Genomic DNA, 20,894 nt, shown 5'->3' on the forward strand with positions numbered 1-20,894 from the left:
CTCCCGTGCTTCTGACTGTACCCAGTGCTTGTATAAATAAATAAAATCTTAAAAAAAAAAAAAGTTCATACTACTGTATAATATCATAAACTGCGTAAGTTTTGGGAAAATGCCCTAATCAGAAATAAACAGGTGGTCATGTTTAATTCCTGGGAAACTTGGTAAATCCTATTCGTATCTGAGATGAACCTAAGTAATACTTGGAATCCTTTCCAATTTCTATTCCAAAAGTTGTCTGGAATAGAAAGGATAAACTTACCTGGACACGACTTTGAAGCTTAGTGCATTCATCAGTGAGGACTTGAAGTTGGAGCCGGCACTGTGCTGATTCTAATTCGGCTTTCTTTCTTAGCATCTGCTCCTTCAGTAATGAACTAGGAGGAAAGTCAGCAAGTGGAGCTTAGGAAGGTTATAGAAGACTTCCCACATCAAGACCGCATAGTAAGTTTATGTTATGATACACACATTTTACTATGAACATGTGTCATAAAAGGATAAAGTATAACAAGAAAAAAAGTGTAAAATCACTAAGGAAGTTACATGTAAGACTGAATTCTTGAGCCTACTGGGCTTCAGGGTTAAAGTAGGCCCTAATGACCAGAAGTCTGGCTCCTACTAGGGGATAGGGACTAAAAATGTATAATGAAGAAACGGAGCCAAGGGCCTCCCCGGTGGCGCAGTGGTTGAGCGCTGGGTTGCGAAGCAGCCCGCAGCCTCTGCAACACCGGTTTGATCCCCGGCTGCTCCCTGTCCACCAGAGGAGGGACCCACATGGCGCGCAGACCTCTCCTGCCGCCCGCTGCTCCCCTCAGCAGTGTACTTCGGTCCTTCTGCCTGCTCTGCTCCCCACTCTGGCGAATTCTCTCACCCTCCCGCGCTTCTGACTGTACCCAGTGTTTGTAAAAATAAATAAATAAAAATAAATCTTAAAAAAAAAAAAACAGAGCCAAGCGTACTACTTAAGCTAGGGCCAAATCATTAAAAAACAACAAAAAACACCAAACCACCCCCCCAACCACAAAAACAAAGAAAACAATATTGGTTGTTCACCAGATAGTCAAATAATACACCCCGCCCAAAGCTGAAGTTATTAACAGACAGCATACATTCAAGCAATGGCTAACAAATACCAATTAAAATTAAAAAATATGAATAGGCAATAAAGAGAAACAATGCATAAGGAAAGCACACGCTCGGGGCCTCCCTGGTGGCTCAGCGGGTTGAGCACAGTGCTGTGGAGCTGTCCGCAGACTCTACAGCGCCGGTTCGATTCCTGGCCGGCCAGGGAGATTCCCACATGGCGAGGCAGACCTCTCCTGCCTTGTCCGCTGCTCCCCTCAGCAGTGTTTCAGTCCTTCTGCCTGTTCTGCTCCCTGCTCTGTCTCCGGTGAATTCTCTCGCTCTCCCTCGCCCCAGTGCTTGAATAAATAAATCTTAAAAAAAAAATTGAAAAAAGAAGGCACATGCTCATCAAGAATAAAACTCACGGGCCTCCCTGATGGCGCAAGGGGTTAAGCACCACACTATGAAGCAATCCGCAGCCTCTGCAGCATGAGCTCGATCCCTGGCCAGACAGGGAGCTGACCCACATGGTGCAGGAGACCTCTCCTGTCTTGCCCGCTGCTTCCCTCAGCAGTGTATTTCAGTCGATCTGCCTGTTCTGTTCCTCTCTCTGTCTCTGGTGAATCCTCTCACCCCCACACCTCTGGCCTGTACCCCAGTTCTTGCACAAATAAATAAATCTTTAAAAAAATTAAAAAAAAAAGAGAATAAAACTCACAAATCTGTATGTACTTAAAGACAGTTTCAAAATATGAAATTCAAAGATAGATTGCTACTCTAATGAGATAGGACAGAAAAAGGTGAAAATTGGAAAGGAAGGGATGGAATTGGCTTTATTATCATGGAAACCAAAACTATAGTGGGTTCTTCAGAGAATCCACAAACTGTTAAAGAGTTCAGCAAGACTGCTGGAATGAAGACTAAGAAAACTAAGTCACTAGCACCCCATATATACCAGATAACTGATTAGTAAATGTAACAGAAAAAAATTCACTCACAGGAACAAACCTTAAAACAGCAACCTAAGAAAGTTAAAGAGCATATAAGACTTTATTAAGCAAAATACACTGTAAATGACACAATATAAAAGTAAGTGGAAGGAGATTACAGAACGTTCATGGTTGGACAGATTAGCATTTCTCAAGTGCTAATAATAAATTAAATGAATTTAATAATAAATCTAATAATAAATCTATTTATTTATTTTTTTTTTGGGAAGCATTTTTTTTTTTTAATAGAGGCATGTTTTATTTATTTATTTGTTTGTTTGTTTTGTTTATACATGCACTGGGCACAGTCAGAAGCGCAGGAGGGTGAGAGAATTCACCAGAGCCAGAGCAGGGAGCAGAGCAGGCAGAAGGACCGAAGTACACTGCTGAGAGGAGCAGCGGGCAGCAGGAGAGGTCTGCGTGCCATGTGGGACCCTCCTCCGGTGGCCGGGGAGCAGCCGGGGATCGAACTAGCGCCGCAGAGGCCGTGGGCAGCCTAGCAACCCAGCGCTCAACCGCTGCGCCACCGGGGAGGCCCCTATTAATAAATTTAATGCAATCTCTATCAAGATCTGAAAGAGTTTTTCCTGGAACTTAGCAAAGTAATTTTAAAATTAATATGAAAGAGCACAGTGCCAAAAACAGCAAAGCCAATTTTGAAGAATAATGTAGGAGTATGTATTTTAAAGCTACAATAAATTAGAACTCAGAATAGAACAAGAATTAGTAAATAGATATTGGAACAAAACAGCCCATTCATCTGTAGAAACTTCATTTAGGATACAGGTAGCAGTGGAAATTTATACAGAAAGAACATACTTTTAAATAATTACACATAAAACTAAATTTCAGATAAATACTACTTCACCCCGATTAGTCTGGTAATATAAAGTGGGCAAAAGCATGGAAAAAGAAATCTCTTCCACTGATATTGGTGGGACTATTAATTGGAAAAGCCTCTTGGAAGAACAATTTGACTGCATTTAGTAAACCTGAAATTACATATACCCTCCAATAAAGTAATTCTATTTCTATACCTGAAGAAATTCTCACCTAGCTCTGTGCAGAGTGCTTTATATTAAAAACAAACAAACAAAAAAACTGGAAACCACCTTAACCGTTCACCAATACAAAATATAGAATAGATATGTACATACATACATACAAGACAAAATAGCTCAAGTTAGAGGACTAGAATATTATAGAGAAATTGAAATAAATAAGCTAGTGCTGTATGTGTCAACTAGGATTGCCTAGAAATATTAAGCAAAAAAGTAAGTCACAGGATAAAGAAGATGTGGCACATATATACAATGTAATTATTATCTTTTAATAAATGTTTATTTTTTTATTATTTAAAAAAAGATTTATTTATTTCTATACAAGAACCGGGGTACAGGTCAGATGTGCAGGAGGGTGAGAGGATTCATCAGAGACAGAGCAGGGAACAGAACAGGCAGACTGACGAAATATACTGCTGAGGGGAGCAGCAGGTGAGACCGGAGGTCTGCCTCACCATGTGCGATTCTGAGGCTGTGGTCAGCTTCACAGTGTGGCGCACTGTGTTACTGAGCACACAGTAACAAGTTGTCTTAGTATAGTGTGTTTCACTCCTCTTTCATGGAAGATTTTTGTGATCTATATATGTCTTCCAGGGATGGATATTTCAGATGGTGCTACACAGGTTAGCATTCCTTAGATAACAGGGATAGAATACACTTAACTAAAATTGAAACCAAAATTGAAAATCAATGTATTGACATGTGTAACAAAAATCCACTGGAGTCTGACGCGAGTATCAGGAACCTGTTTTCCTCCACTTCTAGGCCCTGCTATCGTATGCACTGACTATTTTCACATAGGCTTTTCCTTCTATGGCTGAGAAGTCTGGGACTACATTTTATTCTTAAGTATTTCAGCAAAAGTCTGGGGGGCCTACATTCATTGAATCAGCAGAAGTCACAATTATTTATATTCCAGATCCTCATTTTTAAGGGTACAAGGAGAGCAAACCAAACTGACCACCATCAGAAGATGATCAGACATATACAACAAATCAGAATGTGAGAGAGATCGCCAATAAGCCCCACATAAAACCCAAGTCTCAGAACCACACTAAGAATGACTCACACCACCTTTTACAGATGTGCATAGAAGGAAACAAAAGGGAACGTTCCAGCGAGGCACTCTTGCTGCCTACCCCACCTACCTTTTCATGCGCTCATGCTCACTAGTGTCCAACGCTCTCAGGGTTCGGGCATAAAGGACAACGATGTCATTGTGCTTTGCTTTCTTGTTGCACTAAAGAGTTCAATAAGACATAATTAGTAGGAGGGATTGGGGTCAAAATAAGGGGGTTGCAATTGTATGGGGAATATAAAAATAAAATTTATTAAAAAAAAAAAAAAAAAGACATAATTAGTATAGTTCTGGGAATTTTCCTGACTTAATATGCCAACTGTGCAAAACACACAGTACTTACCTGAGGGCATTTTCGTGCCTGTCCTTTGAGCCATTTAGAAATGCACCTATACCCAAAGAGGTGTCCACAACGTAGTGCTGAAAGCCGGTGGTCCCCAGCATTGGTCCATTGTTCTAGACATATTGTGCAAGTGTCCCCTTCATCCTCATCCATAGAAGCAGAAGTCAGAAGAGGATTAGACATCTGGGGCGACTGCTAAATGGAAAACAGAATACATTCAAATGAGAAAAAATGCAAAATCAATCTTGAAGAGGATGTACAACTCCACCAAATTCACCAAACTGCACAAAAATGATCCAAAACTGAATTGAAAACACTATAGAAAAATGGTAACATCTATTAACCACTTGTTATTTTTTTCTAGAATGTAATCTGGTAAAATAAAGTAGAAGTCATGAAAATACTACTTTTTGATCTTATGAAATTCTTGGGTATATTTTTCTTCATTCAAATGAAGAAAAGGCACAAAATATAAAAAAAACAAGCCCAGGGAATAGTGGGCTAGGAGTTGTCTCAGTGCTATTACCGGTACAGCCTGAATTTGATCCCTGGCCAGGGAACTAACCCACATATAGCACAACAGACCACTCCTGTCTCGCCCAATACTTCCCATATCAGTGTATTTTAGTAAATATGCCTGTTCTGCTCCCCACTCTCTCTCTGGTAAATCCTTTCACTCCTACAACTATACAGTATCTCTGGCCTACATTGCGGTTTTTCTTTGCAAAAATAAATTAAAAAAAAAAGGGGGGGGGCCCTCCCCGGTGGCACAGCGGTTGAGCGCTGGGTTGCGAGGCTGCCCGCAGCCTCTACGGCGCAGGTTCGATCCCTGGCTGCTCCCTGGCCACCGGAGAAGGGTCCCACATGGTGCGCAGACCTCTCCTGCCACCCGCTGCTCCCTTCAGCAGTGTACTTCGGTTCTTCTGCCTGTTCTGCTCCCTGCTCTGGTGAATTCTCTCACCCTTCTGCACTTCTGACTGTACCCAGTGGTTGTATCAATAAATAAATCTTTAAAAAAAGGGGGGGAGCCTCCCCAGTGGCACAGCAGGTTGAGCGCAGTGCAGTAAAGCTGTCTGCAGCCTCTGCAGCGCAGGTTCGATTCCTGGCGGCCAGGGAGCTACCCACATGGTGAAGCAGACCTCTCCTGTCTCGCTGCTCCCCTCAGCAGTGTTTTCAGTCCATCTGCCTGTTATGCGCCCTGCTCTGTCTCTGGTGAATCCTCTCACCGTCCCACACCTCTGGCCTATACCCCAGTTCTTGTATAAATAAATATTTTTTTTTAAAAAGGGAAAACATGGAAGCCATACAGAAGCAAAAAGTAGATCAATGACGTTTTAGGATTGGTAGAGTCCACAGTTGATATAAATAACTCATTTCTCAGGGCAACGATGAGTAGATGTCATTTTTGAAAATGAAAATTGTTTTTCACACAGCAATCATACTTGGCCTAACAGTTCATAAAGTACACTCATATCTAATATCTATTATTTTAGCTAATACATAATCTTACAAATAGGCAGGGCAAGTTATCCTTCCACCTCTTCCCACCATTTTTAAACCTAAGTGGCAACAGTCACACAAAAGAGTAACTTGGAGAGCATCACATCTGAACCTCCTGCCTACAAATCCTACAAAATTTCCCTTGTGACTGCAGCTAAAATGACAATCCAAGTCTTTCACACTGAAAAGGATATTCAGGAATTACCTGTTGGGGGACAGTCTCTCCTGCACTGCCACATGCAGTTTCTTGCTCTGTTGAGATACTTCCTACTTGCTCTGCCAAGTTGTTTCCAGAAATGATAGGTAATAAACAAAAGAACACATAAGTCACCTATGAGAGGCTAGCAGCAGAGAGCATTGATTCATACAACTTTCCATTTCTAACTGGTAGTGTTGCTATGACAATTTCCCCAAGAAGCATCAGCAAACATTTTATTAACATATTTTGGATATTTTCAAACATACATAAATGAAAGTAAACAAATTAACCCACAAGTAGCCATCACCTAATTAAAAAAAATAATATTTTGCCAATTTTGTTCCACCTAAGCCCCTATTCCCATTATTTTCTTTTGGAATACTTAATAACAAACCTTAAAATAGCTTGTCATGTGTAAAAACTTTCATAACACTAACAAACTTGAAAGATATAATCAAGAATCACATGTATTGCTATAAGCCAGTTAGCTCAATAATTAAAAAAAATGAAAAAAATATAGAATCTGTATCATTACTGTACCTAATAATACTTCTTTTAAAACTAGCTAATATAGGGCCTCCCCGGTGGCGCAGCAGTTGAGCACTGGGTTGCAAAGCTGCTCGTGGCCTCTGCAGCACAGGTTCGATCCCTGGCTGCTCCCCGGCCACTGGAGTAGGGATCCACATGGCGCGCAGACCTCTCCTGCCGCCCGCTGTTCCCCTCAGCAATGTACTTAGTCGCTCTGCCTGTTCTCTTCTCCGCTCTGGCTCTGGCGAATTCTCTCACCCTCCCGCGCTTCTGACTGTACCCAGTGCTTGTATAAATAAAAATAAATCTTAAAAAAAAAAAAAAGTAAAAAAAAAAAAAAAAAGTTAAAAAAAAAATAAAATAAATAAAACTAGCTAATATCAGGGTCTCCCTGGTGGTGCAAGGGGTTAAGCACTGCACTATTAAACAATCTGAAGCCTCTGCAGCACGAGTTCCATCCCCGGCTGGCCAAGGAGCAACCCACATGGTGCAGCAGCCCTTTCTTGTCTCGCCCGCTGCTCCCCTCAGCAGTATATTTCACTTAGTCCACCTATTCTGTTCCCCACTCTGTCTCTGGTGAATCACCCCCCACATCTCTGGCCTGTACCCCAGCTCTTGTATGCATAAATAAATAAATCTTTAAAAAAAAAACAACAAAAACTAGCTAATACTAGACACCCAGTTCACATTATTCAAAATCTATTATTTTAAATTCTTTAAGAATAGATTTATTCTGGGCCTCCCCGGTGGCGCAGCGGTTGAGCGCTGGGTTGCGAAGCTGCCCGCAGCCTCTACAGCATCGGTTCGATCCCCGGCTGCTCCCCGGCCACTGGAGGAGGGTCCCACATGGCGTGCAGACCTCTCCTGCCGCCCGCTGCTCCCCTCAGCAGTGTACTTTGGTCCTTCTGCCTGCTCTGCTCCCCGCTCTGGCTCTGGTGAGTTCTCTCACCCTCCCGCGCTTCTGACTGTACCCAGTGCATGTATAAATAAATAAAAATAAATCTTTAAAAAAAAAAAAAAAAAAAAAAAAGAATAGATTTATTCTAACCAGGTTTCAGACAAGGTCTCCACTATGAATCTATGTCTTTTATTTTTTTTAAAGATTTAGTTATTTATGCATACAAGAACTGGGGTGTAAGCCAGAGTTGTGGGGGGTGAGAGGACTCACCAGAGACAGAGTGGAAACAGAACAGGCAGACTGACTGAAACACACTGCTGAGGGGAGCAGTGGGTGAGTCAGGAGAGAGGTCTGCTGCGCCATGTGGATAGCTCCCTGGCCAGCTGGGGATCAAACTTGTGCTGCAGTGGCTGGCGACAGTTTGATAGCACTGTTTTTAACTTCCATGCCACCAGGAAGGCCCTGATTATGTCTCTTAAGTCTTTTTTCATTTTCTAACAATTCTCAATCAATCATTTTTATCTCTTCTTTGTCACTAATGTCCTGATGTGTTAGGGGATTATGGTCATTTGTGTTAAGATAAATCCCATACCCTAGATTTGTAAATTGCTTTCCTATGCTATTGTTTACTCACTGCTCTATCACATATTTCCTATAAACTGGTAGTTAGATCTAGCGGCTTCAGTAGATTCAGTTCTCTTTTGGGAAGAAAGAGAATACTTCTTAGTGTTTCTAACTGTAACACACCAGGAGGATCACAATGGGTTCAGGTGTTGTGAGGACAACCCCCAGATTATCAGGTTCTTCATCAAGCTCTCACATGATTTTTAATTTTTAGTCATTTCTTGAGATTCAAACTGTTCCATCACAGACAGTGGGAAACCTTCAAATTGGCTCTTAAAAACAACAAAAAGCAACTTCTACTGAAGTGTAATATACATACAGAAGTGTTCAGTGAATTTTTATAAACACATCTATAAACCAAAATGTCAACAAGAATACCCTTTATAATCATCTTATATCCTCCTTATATCTTGGGTGGGCAGGGAGGTGACCTTGTTCCCACCAAAGGTAACCAGGTTAGAATTTATATTAAATTCTAACATTGTAAATTGAATTTGCCTGCTTTTGCATATAAATGGTACCCCAGAGTCATCCATACTTATTTGTGGGGCAGTTCATTCATTTTCCCTGCTTTGTATAATTATACATAAATATAAAACAATTACTTTCTCATTCTACTGTTGATGGGTATTTACATAGATTGGGGATGTTTTTGTTATTACAAATAGGCCATTACATTCTCACACATGTTGAAAAATATACATTCATTTCTTAGTTATACACCTAAATCACACATAAAGTGAGTTTGTATAGATACTGCAAAAGTGCTTGGACCAATTTATACTTTGACCATCAGTGTACAAGAGGTCTGGCTGTTTTATATTCTTTTCAATACTTCAATTCTAGCTGTCAGGATGGCTGTTCATTGGTTACCACACTATGGTTTTAATTTGTATTATCCCTTGTGACTAATGAAATCTTTTTAAGTATTGTCAGTTGGCTACCCTCTTTTGGAAGTTCATTTTCAATCTTATGACTTTTTCTATCAGGTTGCAGGAGTTATAAATCTTAAATATATGTATATTTAAAATGTATTATAAATGTCTTCCCTCAACGATGGATTACCATCTCACACTTTTTTTTTTTTAAAGATTGTATTTATTTATACAAGAGCTGGGGTACAGGCCAGATGTGCGGAAGGGTGAGAGGATTCACCAGAGACAGAACGGGGAACAGAACAGGCAGATTGACTGAAATACACTGCTGAGGGGAGCAGCGGGCGAGACAGTCTGCCACGCCATGTGGGTATCTTCCCGGCTGGCCAGGATCGAACCTGCACTGCAGAGGCTGCGGACAGCTTCACAGCGCTGTGCTCAACCGCCTGCGTCACCCAGGAAGGCCCCCATCTCACTCTTTTAATGATATCTTTTGATGAGCATAAGTTCTAAATTAAAATTCATCTGTTTTGGGCCTCCCTGGTAGCACAGGTGGTTAAGTATCAGCCCTGTGAGGCTGTCTGCAGCCATGCAGCACGAGTTCGATCCCCGGCCAGAGGGCTGACCCACATGGAGCAGCAGACCTCTCCTGTTTACCCCCTTAACAGGGTATTTCAGTCAATCCACCTGTTCTGCTCCTCACTCTGTCTCTGGTGAATCCTCTCACCCCTCTCCCGTGTCTCTGGCCTGTGCCCTAGCTCTTGTATGTATAAATAAATAAATTGTGAAAAAAAAAAAATTCATGTTTTGTCATTGATTTGTTAGAGAAATCTGATCATTTGTCCTGTGGAATCTTTGACAATGGGGGTGGGGGTGGGGAGACAGAAGAAAGTACTAAGGGGCCTGCTGCGCCATGTGGGTCAGAACTCGTGCTACATGGCTGCAGACAGCCTCACAGTGCTGACACTTAACCCCCTGTGCCACCAGAGAGGCCCAAAACAGATGAATTTTAATTTAGAACTTATGTTCATCAAAAGATATCATTAAAAAAAAAAAGATATCATTAAAAGAGTGAGATGGGGGCATCCCTGGTGGTGCAGGAGGTTGAGCACACAGTTTCTAGCCTTCTGGAGTTTAAGATAAGGTTTCACAAGGATGTTAGCCTTGCAAATCCAAACTTAGTAAAATACTCACCTTCTGAAGTGACAGCTCTAGGTTCCTCTGCTTGGACAATACCCTCTTCAAACTCTGTGGAGTTGTCACTGTCAGAATCAGAACCACTTGACTCAGGCAAGTCTACAAACATAGGATCCCTAGTCTCTGAATCATAAGAAATGGTTGGCAAACGAGGCTGGGTCCTGCTCACTTGAAAATAAGCATCCAGTGGTGCTCTTGACCTATGTATGCAAAAAAGGCAACAGAATTATATAGTACAATGGACCATCACCACAAGAATAGCCCACAGAGAGTAGGGGAGGCTAAGAACTTACTCCTAATAACCCTCTGCAGAAATCTAAATGAAGACAAATCGTAAGTCTTTTGCCTCCTTAGTGGTAGTACAAGGGTTAAGTGTCTGCAATGAAGCCATCCGCAGCCACTGCAGCATGAGTTTGATCCCTGGCCAAAGTGGTGACCCACATGGTGCAGCAGACCTCTCCTGTCTCGCCCACTGCTCCCCTCAGCAGTGTATTTCAGTCAGTCTGCCTGTTCTACTCCCTACGCTGTCTCTGGTGAATCTTCTCACCCCCTGCACCTCTGGCATACACCCCAGCTATTGTATGCATAAATAAATCTTGAAAAAAAAAAAAAAAGACTTTTGCTTTTCTAAATTTAGGATATATATGAGGGGAAAAAAAAGATTCTGGGGTTAAACAGTTAACTTTTAACTTCAAGGTTTTTTTTTTTTTTTTTAAAAAAGCTTTTTATTTATTTATTTATACAAACACTGGGTAGGGTCAGAAGCGCGGGAGGGTGAGAGAATTCACCAGAGCCAGAGCAGGGAGCAGAGCAGGCAGAAGGACGGAGGTACACTGCTGAAGGGAGCAGCAGGCGGCAGGAGAGGTCTGCGTGCCATGCGGGACCCTCCTCCAGTGGCCGGGGAGCATCCAGGGATTGAACCGGTGTCGCAGAGGCTGCGGGCAGCCTCGCAACCCAGCGCTCAACCACTGCGCCACCGGGAGGCCCAATTAAAGGTTTTTATCTTCAACATTGGTTGCTTACTCTATGAAGATTCTCCTTGAGTTCTGCGAGCAAAACTGGAATATCTGCTTATCTCTCTCACCCCAAAATGTGAAAACTTTTACTTGCAACAGATGTACGTTAAAATAATGGTTATGCTGGGCTTACAACCTAACCCCACCCAGGATGGTGGTCACTTCTACCTCTAGCTAAAACAAATAGCAAAATATTTTCACTCCTCTAGGGCTTTGAGACTATGACCCTGACCAACAGGAAGCAGTTACAGAAGAAGAGAACTTCTCCCCAAAACCTCTTAAAATTAAGGGGAGGCGCAGCAGATCTCCCCAATAAATCCACCTGTTCTGTTCTCCAAATAAATAAAATTAAGGTGAGTAAAATCCCTCAAGGGGCAGAGGAAGGGGAGGGAAAGTGAGAACAACAAAATAGACCAGGTTAATTAAAAATTGTGAACTGGTCGGGAATCTACTTCACAGGGAATTGTAAAACAGGTAATATATTGCCTATTTTCAGTTTTTTAGTATCATCTAAACTAGAACACAAAATTATTTTCAACTCTGCAACACAATCTCAGGTTAGGAGGACTAGATTGTTTCCCACTTAGATAAGGTCTAAATTAGTTCACATTTTACTTTTTATAAAGTTTCTCTAAATCCAGCCTGCCTGTCTTCCAAAGTCTACCACACAACTGAGAGGACTGCCAATAAATCCTAGGTGAGTGGAATGTACTTGCAAGTTAATACATTTTTGACATACAAGACACAAATAATTTGAAAAGCCAGCTTCTACAGAAAGCACTACCAACAAACTGCCACCTAGTTTTCAAAGCACAGCAGGGTAACTTTTCCTTTCAATTATTTTGTGAAGTAAGTAAGACAAGCACTTTTATTTTCATGTGACTTATGAAAAAATGGAGTTCAGAAAAGTTACCTGATTTGTCAAGTATCAATGCCAAACTTCAAAGGACTCAATGACCACAGCCTAAGGTTATCAATTCCCAACCACACAAGTCAAACATTATTTACCTGGCACCATCTGTCCTCTGAGATCCCAAGACTCTTGCCCTGCGCGAAGCAGAACCCCTCCTCCTCCTTGCTCTCATTGGCCCGACACCATGGTCTGCAGATGAAGGTCTCAGAAATTCCAGCATGCCATGAAGTCTCTGCAGTCCACTGATAAAGCTGTTCATTGAATTCAACGAAGCTACCCTGACAGTGTGGTTAACACCAGATCCCTGGCCCTGGGCTTCCGAAGTTCCTGGATTAATGTTCTCAACATTATCTCCTGTCAAGGCCCCTACTCTCTCTGTCAGATTAATGGACACTTGTGGTAAAGGTGGGAGAAAAGGCATTCCACCCTGACTGCTGAGCACTTCAGCAGGAGCGGGCTGAATTAGGAGTGGTCCCACCCCTGGGCTGCTGAGCACTTCAGCAGGAGCAGGCTGTATTAGGAGTGGTCCCACCCCTGGGCTGCTGAGCACTTCTGCAAGAGAGGGCTGAAACAGGAGTGGTCCCCCTTGACTGTTGGCCACTTCAGCAGGAGCAGGCAGGAGCAGGGGTGGTTCTCCTTGGCTGCTAACCGCTTCTGCAGGAGCCGGCTGCTCTAACTCCATATGAAGATCACATTCCATTGCTTCGTGAGCCATCACTGGGAAAGCAATATTCGTAAAAAGTATTAGTAAAATAGATAAAAAACAGGTCATATAGCCAATACAGCTAACCTTTAAGGAGTTTTGTTTTAGATTGAGTTTACATTCTAGCCAATGGAAAAATAAACAATTATGAAATACTGACTATATAAGCTGATATTTGGTATTGGGAGTGAGACAAGGTGCACCATTTTAGACACAACTGTGTCACTCAGAGTGAAAAACTGAGGTGAGGTATGAAGGGTGTAAAGAAGGTGGTCAAGAAGAGCCAAGAGAGCATTTCAGAAGGACATCAGTACACAGGTCTCTGGTGAGTGTGGGTTTGGTGCATGAGAAAAAAGTAGACCAGAATAACAAGCATAGTAAGGAAGAGCAGACAGTATGGGATGAGGGTGATAAGGCAGGATACTATCATATGAAGGCCTCAAGGACCTCAGCAATAAATTTCCTCTGTGTAGGAATGGACTATAAGGGAGCAACAATTCAAGTTGCTCCCCTCAGCAGTGTATCTCAGTAGATCTGCTTGTTCTGCTCCCCACTCTGCTTCTGGCAAATTCTCTCATCCCCACCCCTGCATCTCTGACCTACACCCTAGTTCTTATATAAATCTAAAAGAAAAAAAGTTCAAGCAAGGTAACCAGTTTATAGGCTATTGTGGGAGTGTAAACTAGCGGTCAGAGAGGTTTGAGAAAGACTGCTAACAGTGGAGATGGAAAGAAGTGCTTTAAGACTCCATCGCTGTATATTGGAAGGATGCCTCCAACATGAGAGAGACAAAAGTAGACAAACAGAAGAATCTTAGGAGAAAGAAGACAAGGCAAGAAACAGTTTTAAAATATTCTACATTGGGCCTCCCTGGTGGTGCAAAGGGTTAAATATCAGCACTATGACACTCTGCAGCCACTGCAGCACGAGTTCGATCCCCAGCCAGGGAGATAACCACCTGGCGCAGCAGACCACTCCTGTCTCGCCCACTGCTTCCCTCAGCAGTGTATTATGGTCCATCCGCCTGTTCTGCTCCCCACTGTCTCTGGTGAATCCTCTCACCACCCAGCATGGCTGGCCTGTACCCCAGTTCTTGTATGCATAAATAAATAAATCTTTAAAAAAAAATTTCACACTAACGATATAGGGAGGGGGGAAAGGACAAATCAGAAAACAACAACTTTTTTTTTAAAAAGATTTATTTATTGGGCCTTCCCGGTGGCGCAGCGGTTGAGCGCTGGGTTGCAAAGCTGCTCGCGGCCTCCGTAGCGCCTGTTCGATCCCCACCTGCTCCCCGGCCACCGGAGGAGGGTCCCACCGTCCCACATGGCGGGCAGACCTCTCCTGCCGCCCGCTGCTCCCCTCAGTAGTGTACTTTGGTCCTTCTGCCTGCTCTGCTCCCCGCTCTGGCTCTGGTGAATTCTCTCACCCTCCCGCGCTTCTGACTGTACCCAGTGCTTGTATAAATAAATAAATATATATATAAATCTTAAAAAAAAAAAAAAAAAGATTTATTTATTTATTTATTTTTATTTATACAAGCACTGGGTACAGTCAGAAGCGCGGAAGGGTGAGAGAATTCACCAGAGTCAGAGCGGGGAGCAGAGCAGGCAGAAGGACCAAAGTACACTGCTGAGGGGAGCAGCGGGCGGCAGGAGAGGTCTGCGCGCCATGTGGGACCCTCCTCCGGTGGCCGGGGAGCAGGTGGGGATCGAACCGGCACTGCAGAGGCCGCAGGCAGCTTCGCAACCCAGGGCTCAACCGCTGCGCCACCGGGGAGGCCCGAAAACAACAACTTTTGGAGATTAAAAATGACAGTCAAAGTACAAGTAGTACCAGAAGAGAAATCCAAGGATACCTCCAGCAAGTAGAATAAAAAAGACAGTCACATAAAGCAATGAAAAAAGAAAAAAACAAAACAAAACCCAAGCCAGGCTATCTGACTAGCTGAAGTACCAGAGAGAAGAAAATGGAGAACAAAGTAAAGCAAAACCTCTGGTCAAGATGGTTAGAGACTTGTTAACAGTGAGTTTTCCTCAAAAATTACATTGATTAGAAAGAAGCAAATTGCAGATGAATCCACTATAATCCCATTTTTATGAAACTGAAAAACATGTAAAACCATGTTACGATCTGGACTTATTTCAGAGGGAGTGTGCAAGGGTACACATGAGGCCTTCATTTTATTTGTAATTTTAAAAAAAGATTTATTTATTTATGCATACAAGAGCTGGGGTGTAAGTCAGAGGTGGGTAGGTGGGTGAGAAGATTCACTAGAGACAAAGTGGGGAGCAGAACAGGTGGATCTCCTGAAATACACTGCTGAGGGGAGCAGCAGGTGAGACAGGAGAGGTCTGTTGCGCCATGTAGGTTAGTTCCCTGGCCTGGGGTTGAACTCATGCTGCAGTGGCTGCTGATAGCTTCATAGTGCTGAGACTTAGCCCCTTGCACCACCAGGGAGGCCCCTATATTTGTAACTTTTTTTTTTTTTTAAAAAGATTTATTTATACAAGAACCGGGGTACAGGGCGGATTCGTGGGAGGGTGAGAGGATTCACCAGAGACGGCAAGGGGAACAGAACAGGCAGACTGACGAAATACACTGCTGAAGGGAGCAGCAGGCGAGGCAGGAGAGGTCTGCCGTGCCATGTGGGACCCTCGCCAGCCTGCCGGAATCGAACCGGCGCTGCAGAGGCTGTGGACAGCTCCCCAGCACTGTGCTCAACTGCCTGCGCCATCAGGGGAGGCCCTATTTGTAACTTCTTTAAGGAAAAAAATTAGAAGCAATTATACCAAAGGGTCAAGGCCACGCTATGTTAGATTTGGATGGTGAGGGCACAAGTCTTTTAAAACTTCATCTGGGTCTCCCTGGTGGCGTTTGAGCACAGTGCTGTGAAGCTGTCCGCAGCCTCTGCAGCACGGTCCAATCCTGGCTGGCCAGGGAGAGAAACCCAAATGGCACAGCAGACCTACTTCAGTCAGTCGGCCTGTTCGGTCCCCCGCTCTGTCTCTGGTGAATCCTGTCATGTCCCACACATTTGACCTGTACCCTGGTTCTGTATCCATGAATAAATAAATCTTTTAAAAAATAAAACTTCGTATCTGTACTTTTCAGGATGGTTAAATGTTTAAAAATGAAGTTTCTTCCCATCAAATGCCAGTTTTGCCTAGAGAGCAACCAGTTCTGCTTAAAACAGGAAGACAGAGAGAAGAATCCAAGTGCAATTCACAACTGTATGGTCCACACCAAGAACTGCCCAGCAGCTGCTAAACACCTATAGAATGACGAACCCTACACCCAAAAATCCAAGCCAAAACCAACCAGCCGATGAACCCCAACAACTAAGAACACGATACAAAGAGGTACAGCTAGAGCAGAGACACAGAACACTTTTACCCTGGCAGAAGAAAGTTCTATGAAGGGCCTCACTGGTGGCGCAGGGGTTAAAGTCTCAGCGCAATCAAGCTATGGCACTGCTAGCCAAGGCCTGAGTTCAACCCCCAGCCAGGGAGCCCCCACATGGCTCAGCAGACCTCTCCTGTCTCACCTACTACTCCCCTCAGCAGTGTATTTCTTCTTCTTTTTTTAAAAAAGATTTATTTATTTATTTATACAAGCACTGGGTACAGTCAGAAGCGGAGGAGGGTGAGAGAATTCACCAGAGCCAGAGCTTAGAGCAGAGCAGGCAGAAGGACCCAAGTACACTCAGCAGTGTATTTCAATGGGTTCGCCTGTTCTGCTCCCCATCCTGTCTCTGGTGAATCCTCTCACCAATCCCCCCCACCTCGCCGCCCTACACCTCAATTCTTAGATGCATAAATAAATAAAACCTTAGTATTTTTTTTTTTTTTAAAGAAAGTTCCATAGAGCCGCGCTGGTCTAGAGCAAAGCTTCCCGATCGATGTGGGGAAACGTCTCGACCCCTGCAACCCCCGGGATAAGGCGGGGTGCCTAGAGCAGACGGCAGCAGGCCACCCATGGCTTTCACACGACGCTACTTTTTATTTTCTACGTGCGCCATCCAAGTCGGCGCTAGAGCAAACGGTGAGCCTCTCCCTCGCCACCGCACGCAAGGCCGGAGCTCAGCTTGCGATCAGCGCGCCCCGGCGCGGAGTCCACGGGTTCAAATCCCCGCCCCGCCACTTAGTACCTGAGGTTCGCGAGGCGGCTTTTCTAGCTCCCTCAGCCCAACTTTTTGAGGCCAGTAGAACTTGGGGGGGCGGGGAAAAGAAGCTCCCCCGTCACAGAGCGACTGAGAGGCGAAGTTCTGTGGAGACCTGAAGGGGCGCAGGAGCGGGTGCCAGCAGCCTGTGGAGAAAGAGGGGGGTCCCGACTCCGCAGGCGACGAACTGGGCTCCCAGGGGTCACGGAAGTTCCCGCCGTCCCAGCCGTCCCGCCCGCAGCCGCTGCCCGGGCGCCTCCCCCGCGACGCCGACAGAGCGGGAGTTCGGGCGCCTCGGCCGCGACCGTTGGAGGCGCCAAGTCTCCCCGGCCGCCCCGTTCCGGGCCCGGCCGCCCCACGGGGCGTCACTAGGCCCCGCGTCCGAAATCCAAATCCAGGAAGTTACTCCGGAGCCTGAGGCCCAAGCTCTGGGGGGAAGCGAGCGCCCCTCTCACCTGAAGCCGGAAGGGCGCGGCCGCGCTCGAGAGCCCACGCAAGCGAGGGACGCCTCCCTCGCGGAACGCCGACCCCTCAGGAGCCGCTCAAGCGGCCCGCCCGAATCTCGGGCGCGACCTGCCCCTATTGGTCATCAGTCCCAGTCGCAAACCAATAGCATCTCTTCTTCTTCGTTAGGTCGGCCTTGGCTGAAACAGAAGCGCCGTCATTGGCTGGTTTGTCGTAAACTGACTAGGCGGGGCCACGCTAGGAGGCCTCCTCTAATTGGTACAAATCTACGTCTGTCTTCTTTGTTCTGCTCCCCAAGGGAAGAGCGGAAGCGCTTACGTGCACTTTGTTATCCAAAAATTAGAAGCAACTCGAAAGCTCGCCATTAGGTGAATGGATATGTTAATTGTTCCCTCTACACATTGGCATAGTTTTCAGCTACTGTAATTTGAATAGTTGAATAGTTTCTACAATTCCATTGAGTAAAAAGTAATGAATTATAGATACAGGTAATAACCTGGATGAATCTCAAATAATTATTCTGAGTGAAAGAAGGCAAACATTTTATGCACCATATGATTTCGTTTATATAAAGCTTAAAATGCAAACTATAATGACAGAAAACAGATCAGTAGCAGGAAAGGGGATACAGGGATTGATTATAAAGGGCCATGAGGAACTTGGGTGGGCGATAGTGTTATAGGACAGGGAGAGGGGCAGCCCAAACCCCGCAAACCTGCCTGTTCTAAATGGGTTCTGCCATCCGCCGCATCAACACAAAACATATGACACTTCAATGGGAAGGAACTTTAATAAAAACTAGGAAACAATACAGGTAAGGCAAAGAGTCTAGTTTCTAAATGAAGCACCCAAAGTTACCCGTCCCCTCGTGGGTAAAACTCCATCCATATGGGATCGGCCCAGAGCAAGGCCCCAAAGCCTGCCACAAGTCTAAAGCATCTTCCAGTGGGGACCCACAGAAAAGAGTCAGAAACAACCAGACAAGCCCAGAAGGAAAAGAGCAAAATCAACATCAAGATAAAAGCTGCCATTGTCACCTCCCTACGGGTCTCACCCACATCTGTGTCACCCCGTCCACGACCAAAAGACAAGCGCAGTTTCTTCACATGTCTCTAGGCTCCATGCGCCTCCTCCAGGTCTCCTGGCTCCATCCTGCTTCCTTCCTTCCTTAGTCTCTTCTGCCGCTTCTCCTCTTCCTGCTCAGCTCCACCCTCCCTTGGGTGGGGCAGGGAACCTGGAACTTCCTCCTTTCTTGGGGACCACCCTGTTACAATAGGACCCTTGATTGTGATGCTTTCTTGGGTGTACACATGTCAAAACTTATCAGGTTGCACACTTTAAAATGTGTGTAGTTTATCCTGTGACAATTATACCTTATGCTGCCCCCCCCAAAAAAAAATCAGAATTATGGGGCAGGAGAAAGGAGTCTAAAGAGGGGGACTGAGTGATGGGCATAATGGAAATTTCTGGTGTCATATTATTGGGGTAGGAGTTTGCATTACTAATATGTATGCATTTGTCCAAATCTATCACATGATCTAGTGAGGATTTATGCATTTCTCAACATGGAAAATTTACTTGTTTGTCTCCTCCCCCCAAAACCTCCATAAAACAAACAATTGAATTTCAGTTAATAAATGCTCAAGTGTTTAGAAATGAAGTGTACTGATGTCAGAAATTTTCCTTTTCATACATAAGAAATTAGGAAGTATTAATGGATAGATATGGACAAATGGTTAAGTATGTGATTAAACAAATATAGTAAATTGCTAGTTGTAGGATTTAGTGGGTGGGTGTAAAAGTGTCCCACGTATAATTCTACTGACTTTTTTGTGTATATGGAAGTTTTCATGAGTAAATGTTGGCAGGAGGGTTTAGGTACAGGGCTTTGGGAGATACACTGTGAGAAGTCCTGAAGATTACACTTTATTAGTTTCACTGTAAATCCACTTCTTCCTGTGGTCTGCCAGAGTGTGAATAACCAATTCATTAGGGAGAATTTTCACTGTAACTCCTAGAAAGGCGAACAAAGTATTTTAAAAATGAAATGGTAGTACCTGAAAATAAGCTCTAAAAATGTCATATTAAATGTTCAACTCACCCAAGTTGTTCTACATTTTTTTTTTAAAGATTTATTTATTTTTATACAAGAGCTGGGGTATAGGCAAGAGGCACGACAGGGTGAGAGGATTCACCAGAGACAGAGTGGGGAGCAGAACAGTCAGATGACAGAAATACATTGCTGAGGGGAGCAGCGGGCACGACAGGAGAGGTCTGCCATACTACATGGGATTCTCACCAGCCGGTGAGGATCGAAGCTGCACTGCAGAAGCTGCGGACAGTTTCACAGCATGGCGCTCAACCCGCTGTGCCACTGGGGAGGCCCGAGTTGTTCTACATATTAAAGCTTATAATATCACTCTCCATTAATTTAGGTTAAAAAAAGAAAATCAAGAATAAGTAAAAGATACAAAAGAAATCATTTACAATTTTACTTCCAGAGATTACTAGAATATAAACTCTGGATTGAATTTTATTTTTTTATTCTCATGTTTGGAACAGTGCTCAGCACATTTGCTGTTGAATAGCTTGGAATGGGGGTTCTGAAAAGGAAAGGCAGAAATTAATGTAACTTAAGTAAAGCATACACTGTGAGCAAAGGTGGAAAAATTTGGGCCATATTATAGTAAACATGGGTCTGAGTATGGCAGCGATTAAAACCTAGGAGTTCCTAGGCTAACATATTTTGTTTCTCCTATATGGCATTTGAAAGGTTCACCACATTAAAACAAGTTTTTATGAGATGCTATCTTTTATTTATTTTTTAAAAAGATTTATTTATTTATACAAGAACCGGGGTACAGGCCAGATTCGTGGGAGGGTGAGAGGATTCATCAGAGAAAGAACGGGGAACAGAACAGGCAGACTGATGAAATACACTGCTGAGGGGAGTCAGGAGAGGTGAGTGAGTGAGCAGGTGAGTCAGGAGAGGTCTGCTGCACCAGAGATTGAACTTATGCTGCTGTGATTGCTAATAGCTTCATAGGTTGCAGTTTTTTTTTTCTAATTTTTAATTATAAATCCATTGCTCCATAAAATTTTCTGATTTAGACTTTTTTTTACTTTATTTTTATATTCCCCATACAATTGCACCCACCTTATTTTGACCCCCCCTTATTTTTGACCCCACCCCCCATAGTGTGCCTCTGGTTTATAGTTGTTGATTTTGATTTTTTCTTTCTTATAGTTATTCTTTTTCCTGGTCCCTTATTTAGGTTTTC

At 43.8% G+C, this 20,894-nt stretch overlaps 1 protein-coding gene across 3 annotated transcripts in view; it reads right to left on the reverse strand.

Moving 5' to 3' along the window:
• Positions 1 to 18,805, reverse strand: part of RFWD3 (ring finger and WD repeat domain 3) — a 32,596-nt gene extending 13,791 nt beyond the window's left edge. Inside the window, exons 1-9 of one of the 3 annotated variants that reach the window (XM_037516137.2) lie at positions 18,668 to 18,805; positions 17,604 to 17,792; positions 17,137 to 17,294; positions 12,379 to 13,000; positions 10,352 to 10,554; positions 6,239 to 6,309; positions 4,534 to 4,728; positions 4,261 to 4,352; positions 260 to 374 (exon numbers count right to left, since the gene is read on the reverse strand). In XM_037516137.2, the coding sequence (XP_037372034.1) occupies positions 260 to 374; positions 4,261 to 4,352; positions 4,534 to 4,728; positions 6,239 to 6,309; positions 10,352 to 10,554; positions 12,379 to 12,998 (1,296 nt within the window). In that variant the 5' untranslated portion in view covers positions 12,999 to 13,000; positions 17,137 to 17,294; positions 17,604 to 17,792; positions 18,668 to 18,805. Of the gene's footprint in view, positions 1 to 259; positions 375 to 4,260; positions 4,353 to 4,533; positions 4,729 to 6,238; positions 6,310 to 10,351; positions 10,555 to 12,378; positions 13,001 to 17,136; positions 17,385 to 17,603; positions 17,793 to 18,667 lie in introns of those variants that run through there. The other 2 variants (XM_037516139.2, XM_037516138.2) reach the window with 2 other exon arrangements.
• Between the last annotated feature and the right edge of the window lie 2,089 nt (positions 18,806 to 20,894).

The sequence above is a fragment of the Talpa occidentalis genome, unplaced genomic scaffold (assembly GCF_014898055.3).
Source record: "Talpa occidentalis isolate TD23 unplaced genomic scaffold, MPIMG_talOcc4v2.1 talOcc4.17, whole genome shotgun sequence".
NCBI classification, from domain to species: Eukaryota; Metazoa; Chordata; class Mammalia; order Eulipotyphla; family Talpidae; genus Talpa; species Talpa occidentalis.